Genomic DNA, 23,065 nt, shown 5'->3' on the forward strand with positions numbered 1-23,065 from the left:
TCTGAATTAACTCTTGCCGTAAGAGTTGAATGAGTATTGATTGCAAAGTAAGGTTCAGCCACCAAATCTGCATCAAAATTGAGGTGATTAATTGTCCAACATTCAACTTTCTATTCTCTGGCTAGCTCACAGATACTTCTTAAAGTTGCCAACAATGCATTTAGGACAGGGTGTTCAGAAAGTATTCAATACTTGTGCACAATAAGTTGCAGTGATTTAAGTTCAAATTCTGCAATTATTCTGCATGTGTTGCTACTGTTTGTAAAAATATTTTGTTTACCTTTTCCTGCTGATTTTTAGGATTTGGGCAAGAGTTCATTCAGGAAAGTTGAATTTTTCAATAATCGGTAGATTTTGTTTAGTCATAATGCACAAATTTCATTTGTCGAGTGATTTTAATGAGACATTTCGAAATCTACTAAATACTGTGAAGAATTCCATGATTTTCATATCTTGATGCCATGTTTTCTTGTAAATTACTAATCTCAGTTAAATGGATGGTGAGTTCACATAGTACCTGACCTCAAACAAGAACTAAATTACCAGTGTTGGGTAATTAAAATGCAGTTTTTGTAATCGAGTCTTCGTTAAATGCTTGGTCTTTTCTAGTTGGGAGTGGAACCAGTATCGCATTTGCTTTGGGTTGTGTTGAATTTCCCTTAAAATGAAAAAAACTGGACTCGCAGCTGTTGGGGGTGAATAAAAACCCTTTAATAAAACCCTGAAGCTGCACTACATAGTAATCATCATTTTAGAAAGAGCTGGCTGAATGTACTATAAGGGAACATGTTGCAGCTGTTTGGTTTTGAACTTTACAGTTGTATTACTTTTTAAACCTTGTAGCTTCAACAGTTTTCACTTCCTTTGAAAAACCGTAATTGGTTATGTAATACACCATACAAGACAAAGTCCACAGATTAGACTTTAATACTCCCTTGGCTGAACTGCTGTCTTCCACCCAACATAAATTTCAGTTTATCTGAAATTCTATCACGTTTCTCCCCAAAGTTGGCTTGCCCACCTTCCCCCAATAGCTTAGATTAAAATTCTCATCCTTGTGTTTAGTTCAACACCTCAGCTTCCCCATTCCTATTTCTGCAACCTGTTGTGGTTGTTGTAGACACAATGAAGTATTTGACTTCAGCCTCTTGTGCATGTTCCTAACCTTTGACTCCATGTTGGCAGCCATACTCTCAGACTTCCAGACTCTACACATATGGGAATAGACCTTCCACCTCATTCTTTCTTGTAAGATCAATGTTTAAACTCACCTGTTCATGCTTATGGCACCCAACTTGACCTCCCTGCCTTTGGTTCAACATTTATTTTTCTTTAGGTTCCTGTGAAGTGCAGAATGTGTTTATGAAAGCAACATTGTATTACTTTTACAGTAAATTAGTTCAACTAATCAGACTGATCTCTACCCTAGTTATGAAGTTATGTTCGGAACATGTTCTTCCTCATACTTTGGCAGAAATAGTAATTAAGTAACAGCAGGATACTTGAGCTTACTTAAATTGTTACTGTGCACAGTTTTTCCAAAAACGAGATGAATGTTGTAAGTATTGTGATTGGTACAAAAATGATTAGATGCATTTCTGAAGACCATTTCTAGAAATTCACTATAATTACAAAATACCATGAGCACTGGGAACATTCATCTAGATTAACATAGTCGCAACATGGGTGAATTCTATACTTCCATACCATTGTCTTTTTTACATCAACCAAGGATTCTCCTCTACCATGAACAACGGGTCTCATTGCATCTGTCCCATTTTCCACTTCCAATTTCATGCCCATCCTTTTCCCTGGGCTCCCCTTGCCTCACTCCACCTCATTAGCTATAACATTTTCTCTGCAGTTTCCAACACTTATGCAAGCTGCCATCCACTCTTTCAGCATCCCTCCTGTGGTCCAATACTCAATAACCTGCTCCCCTTTCCTTACTGCGGAGATGTAACATAATTTTTACCTCCATTCTTAATACCCAGTGCCACAAACACACCTTCCAGGTCTGACAGAGATATACTACTTTCATTTTAGTTGAGCATCGTTCAGTCCACAAAGAGGGCTGTGCTCCTGGTCACGTGTAATTCTAATGCTCCTCATTCACACCTCCATTTCTCCAGCCACTTGTATTGCTCTAAAGAAGCTCAATGGAAACTCTAGGCGCAACACATAATTGTTTGACTAAGCACTTGACTTGTTGACAACCCCAACATTAGATTTAACAATTTCAGATCATAACCAATAACCCCACATTTTCAGCTGTTGGTGTTGATTCTGTTGCCATTTGCACCTTCCTTAGACCCATCTTTTGTTCCTTAACATATTACCATTTCCTTTTGCCTTAATCAGATCCCTTTTTGCCATTTAATTGCTCCTGTCTTTCACCCTGTCACACAACTCCCCTTTTGTTTTTTTCCCCCTTCCCCTTTCTCTGGCTCTACTTGTTCAAAGCCTGTTGGCGCCTTCAATCTCGTTGAAATTGACTCATCCTCTCACCACCTCCCTCTCCTGGTCCTGCATTCCCATTCAAGATCTAGATCCAATTGAAACTGGAGCTCTCAAGTTGAGGAAGTGCAAGTCCTAATGGAGCAAGAGCACTGAGCTGGGGCTGCTACAATCCATGTTTTAAAAAACAAATGACTGTCGAAGCTGAACCCCCCCCCCCCCCCCCCCCCCCTCACTGCGCTTCTAAGTCTTCACTCGGAGTGAGAATTCAGGAGAGGGAAGCAGTGCACAGGAGACCATTTTATAAAAAAATGTGGAGGGAAGGCCCCGGCTCAAGACAACTGAGGAGAGAGGAGGACCTGCAGTGGACAGCAGGACCATGGGAACAAGAGGTTCGGTAAGCGTGTTTGGTGTAGAAAGCTACATTTTTACTTTTAAACTGATTTCAAAAGTTAGTTCATTTATCAATGTAGGAATTTAACAATGGAAAGTAATTTCAACTTTGAGGCTATCTCTGTTTTCCATCTTAATAAGGAAAGGCCCACAGAGCCACTGAAAGTGGTGATGTTCAGGAACGGATCCACAACTATAAGCGAGGACTTAAAATATTTCTAGCCTGGTCTGTTTCTGTTTTATTTCAGATTTCCAGCATCGGCAGTATTTGCTTTTATTTGGTTTTCTCATACCACTAGATATGGATTTGTTACAGGTCCCAAGCATTAGAAATGATTTGACACAGGCTGACAGTAGTGAGATGTGGATATGTGTTTGTAGTCTGACTCTTTTGAGAGTTGATCAGTTCTATAATAATCTTTATTGTCACAAGCAGGCTTACATTAACACTGCAATGAAGTTACTATGAAAAGCCCCGAGTCGCCACATTCCGGCGCCTCTTCGGGTACACTGAGGGAGAATTCAGAATGTCCAATTCATCTAACAGCACATCTTTCGGACCTTGTGGGAGGAAACCGGAGCACCCAGAGGAAACCCACGTAGACACGGGAAGAATGTGTGCCGATTCCGCACAATGACCCAAGCTGGGAATCGAACCTGGGATCCTGGCGCTGTGAAGCAACAATGAACCACAGGAGCAGTGATAGTGTGCTTTCACAGCTATCGAATGAAGGAGAGGGTCCTGAAATGGGCCAAATAAAATAGAAACATGCGGTGGGAGGGCAGCAGTATTTGGATAATACTGCCGATGCTGGAAATCTGAAATAAAACAGAAACAGACCAAGCTAGAAATATTTTAAGTCCTCGCTTATAGTTGTGGATCCGTTCCTGAACATCACCACTTTCAGTGGCTCTGTGGGCCTTTCCTTATTAAGATGGCAGAGTTGGCAAAGAAGTGTGCGGCCTTCAACAGTACAAAGTCAGCACTGTATAAATGCGGTGTGCCTTTGATGTGGTGTACCCAGGAGGCTGAGTGTCATGCACAATTCCAGAGATTCTTTTTTTGAGCCGATGTTTTGGGGAGTAGAGGGGCCGAGGAGGTGGGAATTCCGATTAATCTAGGAATCCTAGTAATACGTGGCCCAAAATGGAGGATGGGGATGTTCAAGGATTTGGGTTATTCCTTTGCAGAGGGAGGGGACTGGGGAGTTTCAGTTCTTTTCTTTGACTCACTTGACATGCGCCTAGCCGGGGGAGGGGGGTGGGGTGGGCTACTTCGCTAGCAGATAGAGTTTAGCTCGTGAGTGGGGGTGGGGCCGTGGCCTGCTGGACCTATATAGGCAGGTTTCGATGAGCCTAGAAGGTGTTGAATGGTAGGGGTAAGGGGATGGTGAGCAGAGATTATAGTTTGAGGGGAAGTAGTTGGGGATTTCTGGGACATTGATGGGGGGGTGTAGATTACTGATGGTGACCAGGGGCTTTTTCTTTGTCTCATTCTGCGGGTGGGTTTTGTGACAATCTCGGGTGGGCCCTGGCTTTGGGAGCCTGGAAGATGGAGGGGATAATCCCTCGTGGTGGAAATGGCTGACTTGAGGGGGGTGGGGGACACCTGGCAGTTGATATTGGAGGGGGGGGGACGGACGACAAGGTCATTGGCCTCTTTGAGGGGAGCAAAGATAATGACCCTGTTCATGAAGGAGATGGGAGGAGCAGTTAAGTGGCGGTTTTTGCACGCAGATCGTGAATTCTCCTTTACTCCAGTGCATAAAGTATATTCACGGATTGATTCATTCATGATGGGAAGGTGTCTGCTGCCAGGGGTGAGGAAAGCGGAATATTCCACGATAGTTATTTAGGATCATGTTCCGCATCCACTAGATGTGGTATTGGAGACGGGGCCGGTTCAGTAACTGGCGTGGAGACTGGATGTGGGGCTGTTGGCGGAGCTGAGGTTTTGGATAAGGATATCAAGGGCGATTGATGAGTATCTAGGGTTTAATAAGAATGAGGAGGTTTCGCCATCGGTTCTGTGGGAGGCCCTGACGGCAGTGGTGAGAGGAGCTAATCTCTCATAAGGCACAGATCGAGAAGGAGGCAAGGGAGGAAAGTTAAAGGTTGGTAGATGAGGCCTTGAAGGTAGATGGCAGATACTCAAGTGATCCCATCGCAGAGCTCCTGACTAGCAGGAAGAAGCTGTAGATGAAGTTTGCTGTCCACAGATAAGGCAGTGTGCCAGTTACAGCGCTCAAGAGGATATTATACGAATATGGGGAGAAGGCCAGTCGTCTCTTGCCTTGTCAGTTGAGGTGGCAGGTTGCCTCCCGAGAGATTATACAGGTTCGAAACACGGGTGGTGGGTTGCTGTCTGCGCCAGATAAAAGTCAATGGGGCGGTTGAAGTGTTCTATAAGAACCTTTTACAGGTTGGAGCCACCTGGGGAGGGGTCAGTTATGGTGGAGTTTTCAGAAGGCTGGGAGGGCCCAAGGCGGAAAAGGAAGAGCGGGAAGGGTTAGAAGAGCCCATGGATGCGGAGGATGTCCTGACAGCTATTGGGCGAATGCAGACTGGTAAGGCCTGACAGATTGCCAGTGGAATGTTATAAAATGTTTGCAGGGCAGTTGGCAGAGTTATTGGTGGAGATGTTTGAGGATTCGGTAACATAGGGTTCCCTGCCCGAGACGTTGATGCAAGCGTCCATTTCACTTCTTTTAAAAAGGATAAGGACCTGGTGGAGTGCAGGTCATACCGCCTGATTTCCCTATTAAATGTGGATGCTAAGATATTGGCCGATGTAGCACTGAGACTGGAGCAGTGTCTCATTCAAGTTATCGGGGAGGATCAGACGAGTTTTGTTCAGGGTCGGCAATTGTCGTCTAATGTGCGGCGGTTGTTAAATGTGTTGTCCCCATCGAAGGGGAGGAGCAGAAGGTAATTGTTGCACTGGATGCCAAGAAGGCATTTGATAGGGTAGAATGGGGGGATTTGTTTGCGGCACTGCTTTGGGATTAGGCCTAAATTTGTGTCTAGGGTATGATTATTGTATAAAGCACCGAAGGTCAGTGTCTTCAAATAGCATGAGCTCGGGGTATTTTCAGTTATAGAACATAGAACAGCACAGAACAGGCCCTTCGGCCCTCGATGTTGTGCCAAGCAATGATCGCCCTACTTAAACCCACGTAACCCGTATACCCGTAACCCAACAATCCCCCCATTAACCTTACACTACGGGCAATTTAGCATGGCCAATCCACCTAACCCGCACATCTTTGGACTGTGGGAGGAAACCGGAGCACCTGGAGGAAACCCACGCACACACGGGGAGGACGTGCAGACTCCACACAGACAGTGAGCCAGCCGGGAATCGAACCTGGGACCCTGGAGCTGTGAAGCATTGATGCTAACCACCATGCTACCGTGAGGCCCCTAAAGGGAAATGAGACAGAGCACAAACGAGACAGGTGCCCTATGTACCCCCCCTCGTTTGTGTTGGCGATAGAACTTTTGGCATTGTCCTGAGGGGTCCAGATAGGTGGAGGTGGGTAATTGGTGGGTTGCTGACGCATAGGGCTTGCCTATATGCTGGTGATCTCCCACTGTACAATATCATGACATTGGCTGAGACGCTTTGGGTCTTTATCAGGGTGCATATTGAACCTGGAAAAAAGTATGTGTTTCCTGGTTGCCCCCCAGAGAGGGGAATCAATCTGGGGGTGTTGCCGTTCTGCTTAACGGCTTCTCAGGGCAGATATCTGGGGGTCGGGTGGCTCGGGATTGGGCCTGGGCTTCGTACATTTAACAACTATACGAGCTTGGTGGGAAGGGTTACAACCGATGTGCAGAGGTGGGATAGTCTCTCTGTCCTTGGTGGGCAAGTACTCACCAAGCCTCTTAAGCAATACTTTCCAAACCCATGATTACTACCATCTAGAAGGACAAGAGCAGCGAATGCCATTCTCTGACGATTTTGCCTTCTAAGTCACCCATCATCCTGACTTGGAAACATATCGCGATTCCTTCACTTTTGCTGGAACTCCCTCCCTAACAGCATTGTGGGTGTACTCGAGGGAGGCAGTGGCCTAGTGATATTGTCACTGGACAATAATCCAGAGATCTAGAGTAATGCTCTGCGGTTTGACTTCTATCATGCCAGATGTTGAAATTTGAATTCAATAAAAATCCAGAATTAAAAGTCAAATGATGAAACCATTGTTGATTGTCACAATAATCCATCTGGGTCACTCGTCCTTTAGGAAGAAAATACACTGTCCTTACGAGGTCTGGCCTGCATGTGACTTGAGCAAAGTGGTTGATTCTTAACTGCTCTCCTGAAATTATTTCAAGGGCAGTTAGAGATGGGCTATAAATGCTGACCTAGTTAGTGACACTCTCATCCCTAAAAATGATTTTTTTTAAAACAATAGGTAATATGAACGTGTACAATGGCTTATTGTTGTGTAATTAGCAGAGTTAACCTTGTATCTTGATTTGAATCACAGTCAATTGAAAATTTTGTGTAGGATTCCTGTTTGTGCGCAGTTAAAACATAAAACTATTGCAGTATCAGTAAATTTTAATGCAAAGCTGCTTTTACTGTAGCTCATTTTTGGGGACAGTTGAGTAAAAATACTTTAAATTATTGATTTAGGAGTACTTTGCATTATGTAGTGTTGATGGACCACTTCATAGTAATGCAGTGTTGATGGATGTCTTGTCAGTGTGACTAGAATAAGCTGATTGAAAGTGTTGTTCAAGGTGGTGTTCAGCATTATTAGTGTTTTCTGAGGTAATAATGATTGGTCTGTTCAGGAAATTTTCAATTACTAGAACAGGGACGCAGGTGAGAGTTCAGTGTTTCAATTAAATTACGGCTTCTAGATCATTCGCTAACTAACAACCTGCATTAATGTAAATCGGACAAGAGTACTGTGACTGGATTTACCAATGATTCTGTTAAATCAGCTGATTATTGTAGAATATTCTGAAGTATGTATTTTACCCGTAACAGCTTTGTACCAGTTGGCTGGACAACTGAAACATGATGCAGAGCAAGTCCAACAGTGCGGGTTCATTTCCCGTACTGGCCGAGGTTATTCATAAAGACCCCGCCTTCTCAACCTTGCCCCTCGCCTGAGGTGTGGTGATCCTCCGGTTAAATTACCACCAGTCAGTTCTCCCCCTCAAAGGGGAAAGCAGCCCATGGTCATCTGGGACAATGGCGACTTTATTTTTTACTTTACTACAAGGTGTAGACATAACTTGTTTTTGTATAGACAGATGCTGATAAGTGAAGAATATCCTTCATAATCACTGGAATGTGCTTGAATGTGAATGCCCTCTACTATGTGAGCAATCTAGTGCCTGCGTTCGTACATGAACAGAGTCACCAGGGAAGATAGAGATGTATGCAGCTGTGGATTTTTGAGCAATTAAAAAAAAAAAATAATGGCATATTACAATGAAGTTGAGTGAATCGACATTTCATTTTGGTGTATGTGTAATATAAGGCACAGACAACGGAAGGAGTTTGCCAATGCCAGAGTCCTTCCAAAGCTGGAGACACTGCGCCCCAACTGTTCAAGTGCCTGCAGAACAAGAATTAGTTTCCTCAGTCACAAACCATGATGCCAACTGTCACAGAATCAAGTCTTCACATGATATTTGCCTGTGAAGTATCTGCCATCTTTTGTGGCTGTAATGGAAACTAATTTGACGACCATGGTTTTATCCAATTTGTTTCTCCCATCTGTACACGGTCATTCACGCTGGAATTCAGTTTAGCACTTTTAGTAGTTTGGTTCCATACCCAAGTAATCCTCCGTTACATGAGTATGGGCAATATTTAGATGTACGGCATGATTCTCCGGAAAGATTTCTAACTGTGGTAGCAAGCGGTAACTGCTGTGAGCTTCCCGGCGCTTGGCCCAGTAATGCTATTCAATGGGCTTTTCGCCGCAAAGGAAGGCTTATGAGACGATTCGCCGGCACCTTGTTTGCCAGCCCCCTACCCTCCTAACAAGGTCGAGCAACACTTGCTCAGCAAACCTCAGCCAGCTCGCAACAATGGCGCCCAGGAGACAGGCCCCAAGATTCAGGGATGCCGATCTGGTCAGGCTCTTAGACACAGTGGAGGCAGGAGGGTTATCCTGTTCCCCTGAGGGTCACGGAGGGTCAGTCACAGGACAGTGACACGAGCATCCATCTCCCTCTTTTGTTAGGGATGTTGAGGGACTCCTTGGAGAAAGGCGTTTTGTCACGGACACTGAGGCAGGCATTGATTTCTCTGCTCTTGGAAAAAAGACAAGGACCCCTTAGAATGTGAGTCGTATCATCCAATCTCCCTATTACATCTGGATGCGAAACTGTTAGCTAAGGTGCTGGCATTAAGACTGGGGAAAGACCAAACTGAGTTCGTTAAGGAGCAGAGGTTGACCGCAAACGTAAGATGACTGAATGTGGTGCCTTCTCCGGGAAGGGCCTTGTCCTGGAGATCATAGTTTCGCTTGATACGGAGAAGGCATTTGACTGGATAGAGTGAGATTATCTGTTTGCAGTTTTAGAAAAATTTGGATGTGGGCCAGCTTTGTGTGGCTGTTAAATACGGCCCCATTTGTCTCTCAGCGCTGAGGACCTGGGTTTGATCCCAGCCCCGGGTCACTGCTCATGAGGAGTTTGCACATTCTCCCTGTGTTTGTGTGGGTCTTACCCCCACAACCCAAAGATGGGTAAATTGGCCACGCTAAATTGCCCCTTCATTAGAAAATAAAGAACTGGGTACTCTAAATTTTTTTAAAAGGCCCCATTTGTCAGTGTTTGCTCTGACAAAATGACCTCCGACCCCTTTTGTCTTTACTGAGGTATCAGACAGAGATGTCTGTTGTCACCGTTGCTGTTTGCACTAGCAATAGATAGAACCACTAGCCATGGCCCTGAGGTCCTCTAATACATGGGGAGGAATATTTAGAGGTGGGGTGGAACACAGGATCTCACTGTATGCCGATGACTTACTATTAAGGATCCGGAGGCGTCAATAGATAACATTGTGGGAATCTTGCAGTGTTTTGAACCTTTTCTGATTGCAAGATAGTTGTTACAAGATAGGTTACAAGTTACATAGGAAGGAATGAATACTTGGTGGTTGGGTTGATGACCAACCGGGGGGCATTTTTGGTATTTGGGTGTCCAGATAGCAAGGGACTGGGGGAAACTCCAGAGGTTTAATTACACAAATCGGGTGGCAAAGGTCAAAGCGGACTTATAAAGGTGGGACGGTCTCCCATTATCCCTGGCGGCTGAGTTAATTGGTTAAAATGAACATCTTGCCAAGAATTTTATTCTTATTCCAGTGCCTTCGATATTCTTACCCAAGGTTTTTTTTTTCCGATAGATTGACCATCTGGTGATCGGGTTTATTGGGCGGGTAAGAGCCCAAGGATCAGGAGGATGTTGCTCCAGAGGGAGAGGCAATTAGGTGTTTGTGTGGGGGCTTAGTCTTGCCAAACTTTCAATACTATTATTGGGAAGCTCATGTTGAAAAGGTGCTAGAGTGGTTCGGCGATTCGGGTGAGTTTTGGGTTCAGGTTGAAGCAGAGTCTGTGAGGGGAGCAAGACTAGCCGCACTGGTATCAGCTCTGTTACCAATGGTACCAAAGAAATAATTGTCTAATTCTGTAGTAGTAGCTACATTGAAAATTTGGAGGCAACTCTGCCATCACTTTAACTTGAGGGTTGCCTCTAGGTTGACCCCTATCTGTGCAAATCAGTTATTCAAACCTGCTGGGTCAGATGTGAAATTTAAGGAATGGATTTAGGGAAAATGGGAGACTTATTTTTTTAGAAGGCCAGTTCGCCAGCTTTGGGGAACTAAAGAAAAATATGGGCTCACAGATGCTGATGGGTTCAGGCATCTCCAGGTGCGCTACTGGGTCAAAATGTACTTTCAGCCTGTTCAAGAGAGTCTTATCTTACTCTAATTCGGAGGTGGCCAGCACGTCGGGTAGATGATGGGGGAGGAGATGGGCTGTGTTGAGGATGTGAAGGCAAAGTGGACGGAGGAGCTGAATCCGCTCTTGGAGGAGGAGGTTTGGAGTGAGGCGCTGAGGAGGGTGAACTCGACTTTGTCCTGTGGGAGGCTGAGTCTCATCGAGCTGAAAGTGGTGTTCCGAGCACACCTTATGAAGGCTAGAATGAGTCGAGTTTTAGAAGGGATGGATGATGGATATGATCGGTTTCTGGGGTGGGTGGGGGGTGCAAATCATGCGCATGTGTTCTGGTCGTGCTCAAAGCTGGTGGACTTCTGCAGGTCCTTTTTTTTGTGACTATTTCGGCAATCCTGAACGTTGGGTTGGAGCCTTGCCCATTGGTGGCACTCTTTGGGGTTTTGATTGTGCCAGAACTCTGAACAGGGGCAGGGCAGACATCCTGGCCTTTGCCTCACTGGTGATAAGGAGGCAGATCCTCATGCACTAGAGTCCAGTTATAACGCCAGGTGCCCTGGCGTGGCTGGGTGACTTGATGGTGTTTTTACATCTCTTAAGGTTTAGTTTACCCTGAGAGGGTCAGTGGAAGAGTTTTACCGCAGATGGTGGCTGTTTATATTGTACTTTGAAGAACTGGACACTGTTAGATGTTAGAAGGGGGTGGGGCTCTTAGTGGTTAATTGTTATTCTGTGTTTTTGTAGATTTTGTGTAAAATTTGTTGTAAAAAATTAATAAATATTTTTTTGGAAAAGATAAGTCTACTGACAGATCAGCAGCCTTTCCAAGCAGTTCAGAGTTGTCCAAGGGCTTCCCCACCCACTCACATAACTGGTTGGCAGTTAAGTGTCAGTCACCTTAATCTACTTTGATTGAAAAGCAGGTGGGGGAGGGGGAGTCAACTCAGGCCAATTTAAAAAGGAGCAACTTGTAACTCACTCCTAGTGAGTTCTCCCAGTGAGCCAGAGCAGACACAGCCAAGAGTGAGACACAGCTAAGAGTGAGTTTGGGAATTTGAAGCGAGTTGGGAATTCGAAGCTGGGTGGGGAGGAGGTGCTTTTTAACCCTGGTAAGTGACTAGTAAGTAGTTTTTCTTTTTTCTTTTTCTTTTCATTGGCATATTTGTTTTTTTCTTCGTTTTTTTGGAATTGTAGTTGTTTAAGTTGACGAAAGGTTTAAGACATGGCAGGGGAACCCAGGCCATTGTGTCATGCTCCTCATGTGCGATGTGGGAGCTCAGGGACACATCCACTGTCCCTGGCTCCTTCACATGCAAGATGTGTGTCCAGTTGCAGCTCCTGTTAGACCGTTTGACGGCTCTGGAGCTGCGGATGGACTCATTTTGGAGCATCCGCGATGCTGAGGATGTAGTGGATAGCACGTTTAGCGAGTTGGTCACACCGCAGGTGAAAGTTACTGAGGGAGATAGAAAATGGGTGACCAAAAGACAGAGCAAGAGTAGGAAGGCAGTGCAGGTGACCCCTGCGGTCATCTCCCTGCAAAACAGATATACCGCTTTGGATACTGTTGAGGGAGATGGCTCACCAGGGGAAGGCAGCAGCAGCCAGGTTCATGGCACCCTGGCTGGCTCTGCTGCGCAGCAGGGCAGGTAGAGGAATGGCAGAGCTATAGTGATAGGGGACTCGACAGTAAGGGGAATAGACAGGCAGTTCTGCGGACGCAATCGAGACTCCAGGATGGTATGTTGCCTCCCTGGTGCAAGGGTCAAGGATGTCTCGGAGCGACTGCAGAACATTCTGGGGGCGGAGGGTGAATAGCCAGCTGTCGTGGTGCACATAGGCATCAACGATATAGGTACAAAACGGGACAATGTGCTACAAGCTGAATTCAAGGAGTTAGGAGTTAAACTAAAAAGTAGGACCTCAAAGGTAGTAATCTGAGGATTCTACCAGTGCCACGAGCTAGTCAGAGTAGGAATGTCAGGATAGTTAGGATGCATGCCTGGCTCGAGAGATGGTGCAAGAGGGAGGGATTCAAATTCCTGGGGCATTGGAACTGGTTCTGGGGTAGGTGGGACCAGTACAAACCGGACGGTCTGTACCTGGGCAGGACTGGAACCAATGTCCTAGGGGGGGTGTTTGCTAGAGCTGTTGGGGACGGTTTAAACTAATGTGGCAGGGGGTGTGAACCAATGCAGGATGTCGGATGGTAGTAAAAGAGGGACAGAAACAAAAGGCAGTAAGGGGGAAAGTGTAAGGCAGAGAAGCCATAGTCAAAAATCAAAAAGGGCAGCAGTACAAGGTACAGTGACTGAGGGGAGCTCAGTGAATAGGCCCAGTAATACTAAAAGGAATAAAACGGGAAGTAAAAATGTAAATGGTAATCGATGCGGCAGGTTGTTACATGAAGATATGGGTTCAATGACAAGGAAAATTAGGAGAAAAGTTAAGAGGAAATATAACTTACAAGAGGTTACTGATCGAGGTGTTAAGATTCAAAATAGAGGGAAAAAAGCCAACATAAGTGTACTTTACCTGAATGCTCGTAGTATTCGGAATAAGGTAAATGAGTTGATGGCGCAAATCATCGTGAATGACTATGATTTAGTGGCCATTAGTGAAACATAGTTATAGGATGGTCAAGACTGGGAGTTAAATATCCGAGGGTATCAAACTATTCACAAGGACAGAGTGGATGGTAAGGGAGGTGGTATAGCTCTGTTATTTAAGGATGACATCCAGGCAACAGTAAGGGATGACATCGGTGCTATGGAGGATAAGGTTGAATCCATTTGGGTGGAAATCAGGAATAGTAAGGCGAAAAAGTCACTGATGGGAGTAGTCTATAGGCCACCAAATAGTAACATTATGGCGGGGCAAGCAATAAACAAAGAAATAACTGATGCATGTAGAAATGGTACAGCAGTTATCATGGGGGATTTTAATTTACATGTCGATTGGTTTAACCAGGTCAGTCAAGGCAGCCTTGAGGAGGAGTTTATAGAATGTATCCACGATAGTTTCCTAGAACAGTATGTAATGGAACCTACGATGCAACAAGCGGTCCTAGATCTGGTCCTGTGTAATGAGACAGGATTGATTAATGATCTCATAGTTAGGGATCCTCTCGGAAGGAGCGATCACAATATGGTGGAATTTAAAATACAGTTGGAGGGTGAGAAGGTAAAATCAAATGGTGTTTTGTGCTTAAACAAAGGAGATTACAATGGTATGATGAGAGAAGAGCTAGCTAATGTAGACTGGGAGCAAAGACTTTATGGTGAAACAGTTGAGGAACAGTGGAGAACCTTCCAAGCGATTTTTCACAGTGCACAGCAAAGGTTTATACTAATAAAAAGGAAGGACGGTAGAAAGAGGGAAACTCGACCATGGATATCTAAAGAAATAAGGGAGAGTATCAAATTGAAGGAAAAAGCATACAAAGTGGCAAAGATTAGTGGGAGACTAGAGGACTGGGAAATCTTTAGGGGGCAACAGAAAGCTATAAAGAAGAGTAAGATCGATTATGAGAGTAAACTTGTTCAAAATATAAAAACAGATAGTAAAAGTTTCTACAAATATATAAAACAATAAAGAGTGGTTAAGGTAAATATTGGTCCTTTAGAGGATGAGAAGGGAGATTTAATAATGGGAGATGAGGAAATGGCTGAGGAACAGAACAGGTTTTTTGGGTCGGTCTTCACAGTGGAAGATACAAATAACATGCCAATGACTGATAGAAATGAGGCTATGACAGGTGAGGACCTTGAGATGATTGCTATCACTAAGGAGGTAGTGATGGCAAGCTAATGGGGCAAAAGGTAGACAAGTCTCCTGGCCCTGATGAAATGCATCCCAAACTGCTAAAAGAGATGGCTAGGGAAATTGCAAATGTACTATTGATAATTTACCAAAATTCACCAGACTCTGGGGTGGTCCAGGCGGTTTGGAAATTGGCAAAAGTGACACCAATGTTTTAAAAAGTCGATAGGCAGAAAGCGGATAATTATAAGCCAGAGAGCTTAACTTCGGTAGTAGGGAAGATGCTGGAATCTATCATCAAGGAATAAATAGCGAGGCATCTGGATGGAAATTGTCCCATTGGCCAGACGCAGCATGGGTTCATAAAGAGCAGGTCGTGCCTAACTAATTTAGGAAGGGAGCCAATGGATTTGGTATATCTGGATTTCCAGAAAGCCTGTGACAAGGTGCCACACAAAAGGTTGCTGCATAAGATAAAGATGCATGGCATTAAGGGTAAAGGAGTAGCATGGATAGAGGATTGGTTAATTAATATAAAGCAAAGAGTGGGGATTAATGGGCGTTTCTCTGGTTGGCAATCAGTAGCTAGTGGTGTTCCTCAGGGATCAGTGTTGGGCCCACAATTGTTCACAATTTATATTGATGATTTGGAGTTGGGGCCCAAGTGCAATGTGTCCAAGTTTGCAGACGACACTAAGATGAGTGGTAAAGCAAAAAGTGCAGAGGATACCGGAAGTCTACAGAGGGTTTGGATAGGTTAAGTGAATGGGCTAGGGTCTGGAAGATGGAATACAATGTTGACAAATGTGAGGTTATCCATTTTGGTAGGAATAACAGCAAAAGGCATTATTATTTAAATGATAAAATATTAAAACATGCTGCTGTGTAGAGAGACCTGGGTGTGCTGGTGCATGAGTCGCAAAAAGTTGGTTTACAGGTGCAACAGGTGATTAAGAAGGCAAATGGAATTTTGTCCTTCATTGCTCGAGGGATGGAGTTTAAGACTAGGGAGATTATGCTGCAATTGTGTAAGGTGTGAGTGAGGCCACACCTGGAGTATTGTGTTCCGTTTTGGTCTCCTTACCTGAAAAAGGACATACTGGCGCTGGAGGGTGTGCAGAGGAGATTCACTAGGTTAAACCCAGAGCTAAAGGGGTTTGATTACGAGGAGAGGTTGAGTCGACTGGGACTGTACTCGTTGGAATTTAGAAGGATGAGGTGGGATTTATAGAAACATATAAAATTATGAAGGGAATAGATAGGATAGATGCGGGCAGGTTGTTTCCACTAGGCGGGTAAAAGCAGAACTAGGGGGCCTAGCCTCAAAATAAGTGGAAGTAGATTTAGGACTGAGTTGAAGAGGAACTTCTTCACCCAAAAGGTTGTTAATCTATGGAATTCCTTGCCCAGTGAAGCAGTTGAGGCTCCTTCATTAAATGTTTTAAGATAAAGATAGTTTTTTGAAGAATAAAGGGATTAATGGTTGTGGCGTTCAGGTCAGAAAGTGGAGCTGAGTCCGCAAAAGGACAGCCATGATCTAATTGAATGGCGGAGCAGGCCCGCAGGGCCCGATGGCCTACTCCTGCACCTAGTTCTTATGTTCTTATGTCTGGCTGGAAGGTAAGCTGAGAACCAACTTCTGAAGAGCTTCTGCATGGTTCTGGCAAGATTCACGTCTTTTCTTTAAAATAGTCTGAGAACATCTCTGTCCAGGTATTCCTGGGTGCTAACTGAGCTATATGTTTTTGTTGTTGTTTGAGTGGGAATAAAGATAGCAGTTAAGGGTTACAGTTTTCACTATTGATCTGCGTTGTTTTAGGGTAAGCTATTTTCTGGCGTGATAGTAAAGATATTTTAATACCGTTGGTAATGAAGTTTATTTAATGAAAAATGAAAAAAAATGAAAATCGCTTATTGTCACGAGTAAGCTTCAATGAAGTTACTGTGAAAAGCCCCTAGTCGCCACATTTCGGCACCTGTCAGGGGAGGCTGGTACGGGAATCGAACCGTGCTGCTGGCCTGCTTGGTCTGCTTTAAAAGCCAGCGATTTAGCCTAGTGAGATAAACCAGCCCCTATAGCTAAACCAGCCCCTATATGATTAATATATCATATCCCTATTTTTTTCATGAAATCACTCCTGGAGAAAAAGTATCATGTCTTCACAGTCTTACAAAACTAAAATAAAATATTGAGATTTCTGTCCAGTATTCTAGCCACTGTTGGTGTCAGGTCCAGGATTGTAACACTGTACACTTTTCCATAAGATGCTAAGATGACGAGCCATGGCCCATAAGAGATTAGGTAAATTAGCAAATCATCATTTCCAGCTTGATATTTCAAAACAACTACATTTTGCATGTTTTATCAGTGTTTTAAAGCCCCTTGGCCTTTCAGAAACATTATTTTAGCTCTGTCACTGAAGAACTGACATCTGATGAAAAGTTCCATTCCGTGGCAAAAGTGCAGCTAGTTTGCAGAAGTACTTGCTGCAGCTTGCAGGGAACTTCCACATGTTATATAAAAATTCAAATGCCTGTAATCAGTATAAACATAATTTGTATAACTGTCTTGTTCTGTAGGCTTATGAAAGGCGATTCCCAACATCTCCATTAATCCCGATGTTTGTTGGAAGTGACATTACCAGTGAATACAAGAGTGAGGATGAGACAATTCATGTTTTGGAAAGGCGGTGCAAACTGGATGTTGATGCCCCAAGACTACTGAAAAAGGTAATGTGGAAGTAGTTACTGGAATCTGTTCATGAATGTAAACGTGCATGTAGCTGGTCATTTATAAGGAGAGTTAGTTCAATTCAGTAATGTTGAAAAGCTATTCTTTCTGGAAATAACAATTATTGTGCAAAGCAATCTGCTGCAGAGAGGCATAAAATTGCAACTTAAATGGACTAACATTTGATCTGCAACTGAAGTGTCTGTTTTCCTGACGGAAGATTTTTGGAACTTTTAACGTGTTTTTGTTTACTTTGTTTTTATCTCCTCTGCATTACTATTCAAACTAATGCTGTGGTGTGGATGTTGTATTCATGGTTTTTTATTCAATATATAGTACCTTGCTGCTAATTTTGCCTCACTCAACGTCTAATACAATTGAGCAAAAACATTGTCCTTTTAAACCCCCGTTCTCGGGCAAAAATAAAGACTGACGTAAGGATGGCACAAATTATTTACAAATATCACCACCTGCTGGCAGATAACAGTATTACAATTTTGAGCAATCCAAAATCCAGTGGGTTTTTTTAAGGCAGGATTGCGCATCAACAGCTAGTTGTCCAAAGCTTCCGGTAACTGGAATGCTTGAGCCATTGCCCAATTAACTTGTATGGCCTTGATTTGTAATACAGCCCTCTCTTCCTTGTGCAGGGAAGATTCAGCCAGTTCGACTGAAAGGAAGGACTATGACAAACTTCCTCATATTCTCACATCTTAGGGGTTTATGTGTCATGGCCATTGATGGCTGTAATAATCTTGTAGGACGGCCACCCTGGGATTGTGTGCCCTGGAAACATTCTCAAGACCGAGATGATGTCCAGTTGAGTATGTAAAAGATGTTGAAGGCTTTCTACACAATACTTTCACCCTTTCTCATTAGAAAACTAATAGGATGAGAGAATTAGTTAAAATTATGAAAGGATCAGTTGGTGGCAGGGGGAGTGGAAGAGAAGAAAAGCCACATTGTTTCCGAGGGGTCTAGACAAGGGACTATAAATACAAGATTAAATGCAAGAAATTTAAAACTGTGGGTTAGAGAAACATCTTTGTCCAGAGAGGCGTGAGGACACAGAATTCATTTTGAATTGGTGACTGATGGTTTGGATAGCGGGCTGGCGAGCTGGAAGAATAGGCTGGGTTAAAGTGGTATGGGGAGTGAATGTCTAAGCAATCTGTTTGGGTAAAACGGCCTGTTATGTTGTAGCTTCTATGTAGCACATGAAATAGTTGAGGACTTTGTTTTCAGGAAGAGTTAGATTGAGCAAACGGGATCAAAGGATATGGGGAAGTGGATTGGATGATCAGCCATGGCCATAATGAATGGCAGAGCAGCTCGACGAGCCAAATGGCCTTCCAGTCTCGGTGTTTCTGTGTTTCTATGGATCTACTGAGCAGCAATAGCTCTAGTAAGAATTCTTAACCAAACTTGCTATTAGGTAAGCTGAGTGTTGTTTATATCCCAATAATTAATAAATTCCATATTACGCATTTGGTTTTACCTAAAATTAAAAGTGATATATTTTCTTTAGACATTGGATTTTTTATAACATTGAGTTTACATGATCACTAGAATCCCTACAGTGCAGGAGGAGGCCATTCAGCCCATCAGTGTGCACTGCCCCTTCGAAAGAGCACTCTACTAAGGCCAATCCCCAGCCCTATCCCCGTAATCTAACCTGCACATTCTGGACACTTAAGGGGCAATTTACCATGGCACATCCACCTAACCTGCACATATTTGGACTGAGGGAGGAAGCCGGAGCACCCAAAGAAAACCCATGCAGACATGAGGCAAATGTGTCAACTCCACACAGTCACCCAATACCAGAATCGAACCCAGGTCCCTGCCACTGTGCGATAGCAGTGCTAACCACTGTGCCGCTAACGGAACCAATGCATTAAAATTGTACTACAAAAGAGCAGGTGGCATTGGTTTTTTTAATGTTTTCACTTAATTGATTGCATTTACAGGTTGATCCATACTGCTTTCCAGTGGTGTTTTCTGTGTATTCTCTTGACCCTGAAGGTTATTTTGAGTGTTGTTCATGTTGTTTTTGTTTGAAATACTTGGAGGACCAAACAAACAATATGCACAACTTCCATTGTAAGTACAGTTATCCAAGTTAGTTTTATTAATGTGCTGTGTGACTTGTTATATATTGATTGCCATCATCATGATGCATTTTCTGACAGTAATAGATTCATCTGCCATAATGTTATCCAGATTGCAGGTGTTGATTACATTTACTTCATTCAGAAGAACTCCCTGAACAAGCGGGAGAGAACATTGAAGATCGAAGCCCACAATGAAACCTTTGCTAACAGAGTTGTCATCAATGAATTCTGCTGTTACACAGTATGTTATCAATTACAAAAAATTCAAATCTAATTAATTTAACAAAAATAAACTCTCGAATCCTAGTACCTTTACCTCTTGAAGCCAAAGGAAATTCAGAGCAATAGAAGAAGAGCTTAGTTTTCATGGCTTAAGGTCCTGTAAAACCACACACAAGTGATCTGATGAATGTGTATTTTGTCTCACCACTTCTATTATCCTTTAGGTTCGTCCAGTTATTGATGTTTAAATTCAAATTATAGTTGTCCTCTATGGCAAATACATACATGCTTTATATGAATTGCAGTAAGGGCTCTTTCACTTAGGGTACAGAATGCATAATGGATAAGTCGCAAACAAATGCTTCTGCACCAGTTCAGTGGCTGCTCATTCATTATCCATTCTGAAGAGTGTTAGAGGAAATTCAAGAGTGCTAGCAAATATTGCCAACCTCAGTGCAAATTGTAATGGGGGCAAGGAAGTCAGCAGGTTAAAAGGGTCAAGAAATGAAAAATTTACAGATTTGAAATATGCTTCAGGAACACAACCTTTCTTCTGAAGTTTTGTCTTTTTCACTGGTACCCCAATAATGACTTGTCGCACAGCAGGTAAACAAATTCGGCTTTTTTAATGATCCCTATCTTGTAGTATTAAATGTTAATCTCCTTTATAAATGCTATTTTGTATGTTTCTCTGTGTATAGTCCTGCAGTTATCGTTAAATAGTGAAACGCTAGCACTATATTTAATCCCTTGGCTGCTGATAGCCCCAGGGAATGAAACTTTAATTCCTTCCAGTTTTAACTGTTCAATTCAAACCGTGAAGTTGAAACAATATTGATATTGCAGCAATAAATCAGCTCTGAAGAATTGTTTGTCTCCGTGTTAATACATACCATTTGACTAAAGTACACAGTTTCCATACAGATTGAATTTAGCAAAATGTCAAAACTTAGTATTTTCTATTTGCTGCTTTTCAGTCGACTTGCCATTTAACCTGCTATTTTAGCTTAATTTGCTGAATGTATAAGGACTATTGATGAGAGATGTATTGGGAATTTGAGGAAGAACCTTTGTACACAGCAAGTGGCAATGACCTGGGTCCGCTGTCTACTAGGGTGTTTTAAGCAGAGATGATCAATGATGTTGAAAGGAAATTGGATGGGCTCGTGAGGGAAATACACTTGCAGGGCTATAGGGATAGAACAGGAGAGAGTAATGCTAACTGGATTGCTTTACAGAGGACTGGCGTGGACTTAATGGACAAAACAGCCTCCTTCCTATCATTGATATTGTTCTTCCTAAAGATAAACCTCAAATTCTAAGAAGTGAAATGATCAAAAGAACAATGCATTTTGAAGGTTTGGGAAACTGTACTCCAAAGCCAGTCTTTGTCTTTTTAATGACCAAAGAACTCTACTATTGTACACCATTTCAGTTATACTTGGAAATATTAAACTTTGAAAATACAGGATTGTGTTTTATGAATGGTTAGTTTGAAAAAAAGTCAAATAATGTTGCAATCATTATTTAAAACTTAAAAACCAGAACTGCACCTTTTCTTATTGTGCTTCAAGGTTCACCAAGAAAATGAAGATTGGACCTGCTTTGAGCAGTCAGCAAGTCTTGATATCAAATCTTTTTTTGGATTTGAAAGCACGGTTGAAAAAATAGCAATGAAACAATATGCCAGCAGCATCAAAAAGGTATGAATAAAAGTACATTTTGGTTTTCACTGTAGGCAGGCTATCTCTTGTGTTTCTAATGGTGGTTATGATTTTATTGATTGGAAGTACTATACCTATGTTCATAATGTAAGAGCCATCTGATCAAGAAGAAAATACCTGAAAAAGCAGGAATATTTATAATTTTCAGCAAGGTTTAGTAAAATCTGACCGTTGGTCTACAAATGATGCAAATGCTGCTAATTTAAAAATCAGCTTTCGGGCAAGTACAGTGGAAGATTTGTAATTGCCCACATTGGTCCTTATTCTGTTTCTATTTTAATCTTGTTGTTTATTTTTTGGAGTTAGATGTCTAAATCTGTTCTATTGTAACCACGTTTTAAATACGTACTTGCAAATGTCTCTCTTCACAGTAACCAGCCCACCTGCAGCTATTTGATTTACCTATGTTTCTTGAATTGCCACCAGAAGGTGAAAAGAGCAGCTTGCTACTGAGACTCTTCTCGTCCCTCTAATCAGAAGGCTCTTTGCTTCTGCTCAGTAATTTTCCAGAACTATTAGCAAGGGGGCGACTTGTCCCTGTGGACAAATTTTATTTCTGACCACAAATCCATCTATTGACAATCTATCTCAGAATCAGTGAAGCAAATAGTGTTTCACCATTATGGATGCTACAGCCTGGCGCATGTGGCATAGTGGTTAGCACTGGGACTACGGTGCTGAGGACCCGGGTTCGAATCACGGACCTGGGTCACTGGCCGTGTGGAGTTTGCACATTCTCCCCGTGTCTGCATGCGTTTCACTCCCACAACCCAAAGATGTGCAGGTTTGGTGGATTGACCATGCTAAATTGCTCCTGAATTGAAAAGAAAATATAATTGGGTACTCTTAAATTTATAAAAAGAGAAAAATAAAATGGATGCTGCTGCCATCTGAGATCATGTTTGATAAATTTGCGAAGACGTTTATATTTAGATTTTCAAGAGAGATTATGGCACAAAGTTAGAAATGTGTAGGCCAGACCAGGTGAGGATTGGACAGGAAGTGCAGGGTATTTTCAGGTGGACAGGGCACTTCAACGATCAGTATTCGGGCCTCTGCCAGCTACAATCTATATTAATGATTTAAATTAGGCGATTGAGTTTTTAAATTAATTTACGGGATGTGGGTGTTGCTGACTGGGCCAGCATTTAATGACCTCCATTTCAGAGGGCATTTAAGAATCAATCAAATTGCTGTGGGTCTGCCGTCACATGTAGACCAGACCAAATAAGGATGGCAGATGTCCTTCATGAGTGAACCAGATGGGTTTTTACGACAATCAACCGTAGTGGTTTTATGGCCATCATTTAGACTTATAATTCCAGATTTTATTAACTGAATTCAAATTTGACCATTTGCTGTGGTGAAATTTGAACTCTGGTCCTCTGATCTTACCTAGTGCCTCTGATCTTGTTCAGTGACAATACCACTCCGCCATTGCCTTCAATGTATCGTATCCAGATTTGCTGCAGTAGCATCCCTGATAGTCACAGGCAGAAAATGGGGTTCAAAGGGTGGCACAGTGGTTAGCAATGTTGCCTCACAGTACCAGGGACCCGGGTTCAATTAGATTTAGATTTATTGTCACGTGTACCGAGGAACAGTGAAAAGTATTGTTCTGCATATAGTCCATGCAGATGGTTCTATACATGAAAAACATAGGACATACGATAAAGAAACAATGTAAATACATAGACATCAGGTGAAGCATATGGAGTGTAGTGGTAC

The 23,065-nt window shown here is 42.9% G+C and overlaps 1 protein-coding gene across 3 annotated transcripts in view; it reads left to right on the plus strand.

Moving 5' to 3' along the window:
• si:dkey-237i9.1 (SEC14-like protein 1) overlaps positions 1–23,065 on the plus strand; it is a 53,426-nt gene that overhangs the window by 12,577 nt on the left and 17,784 nt on the right. For 2 of the 3 annotated variants that reach the window (XM_038778166.1, XM_038778165.1), the window contains exons 3-5: positions 17,127–17,276; positions 19,501–19,632; positions 21,188–21,316. In XM_038778166.1, the coding sequence (XP_038634094.1) occupies positions 17,127–17,276; positions 19,501–19,632; positions 21,188–21,316 (411 nt within the window). The remainder of the gene's footprint in view (positions 1–17,126; positions 17,277–19,500; positions 19,633–21,187; positions 21,317–23,065) is intronic. The other variant, XM_038778167.1, reaches the window with a different exon arrangement.

The sequence above is a fragment of the Scyliorhinus canicula genome, chromosome 18 (genome assembly GCF_902713615.1).
Source record: "Scyliorhinus canicula chromosome 18, sScyCan1.1, whole genome shotgun sequence".
Classification (NCBI taxonomy): Eukaryota; Metazoa; Chordata; class Chondrichthyes; order Carcharhiniformes; family Scyliorhinidae; genus Scyliorhinus; species Scyliorhinus canicula.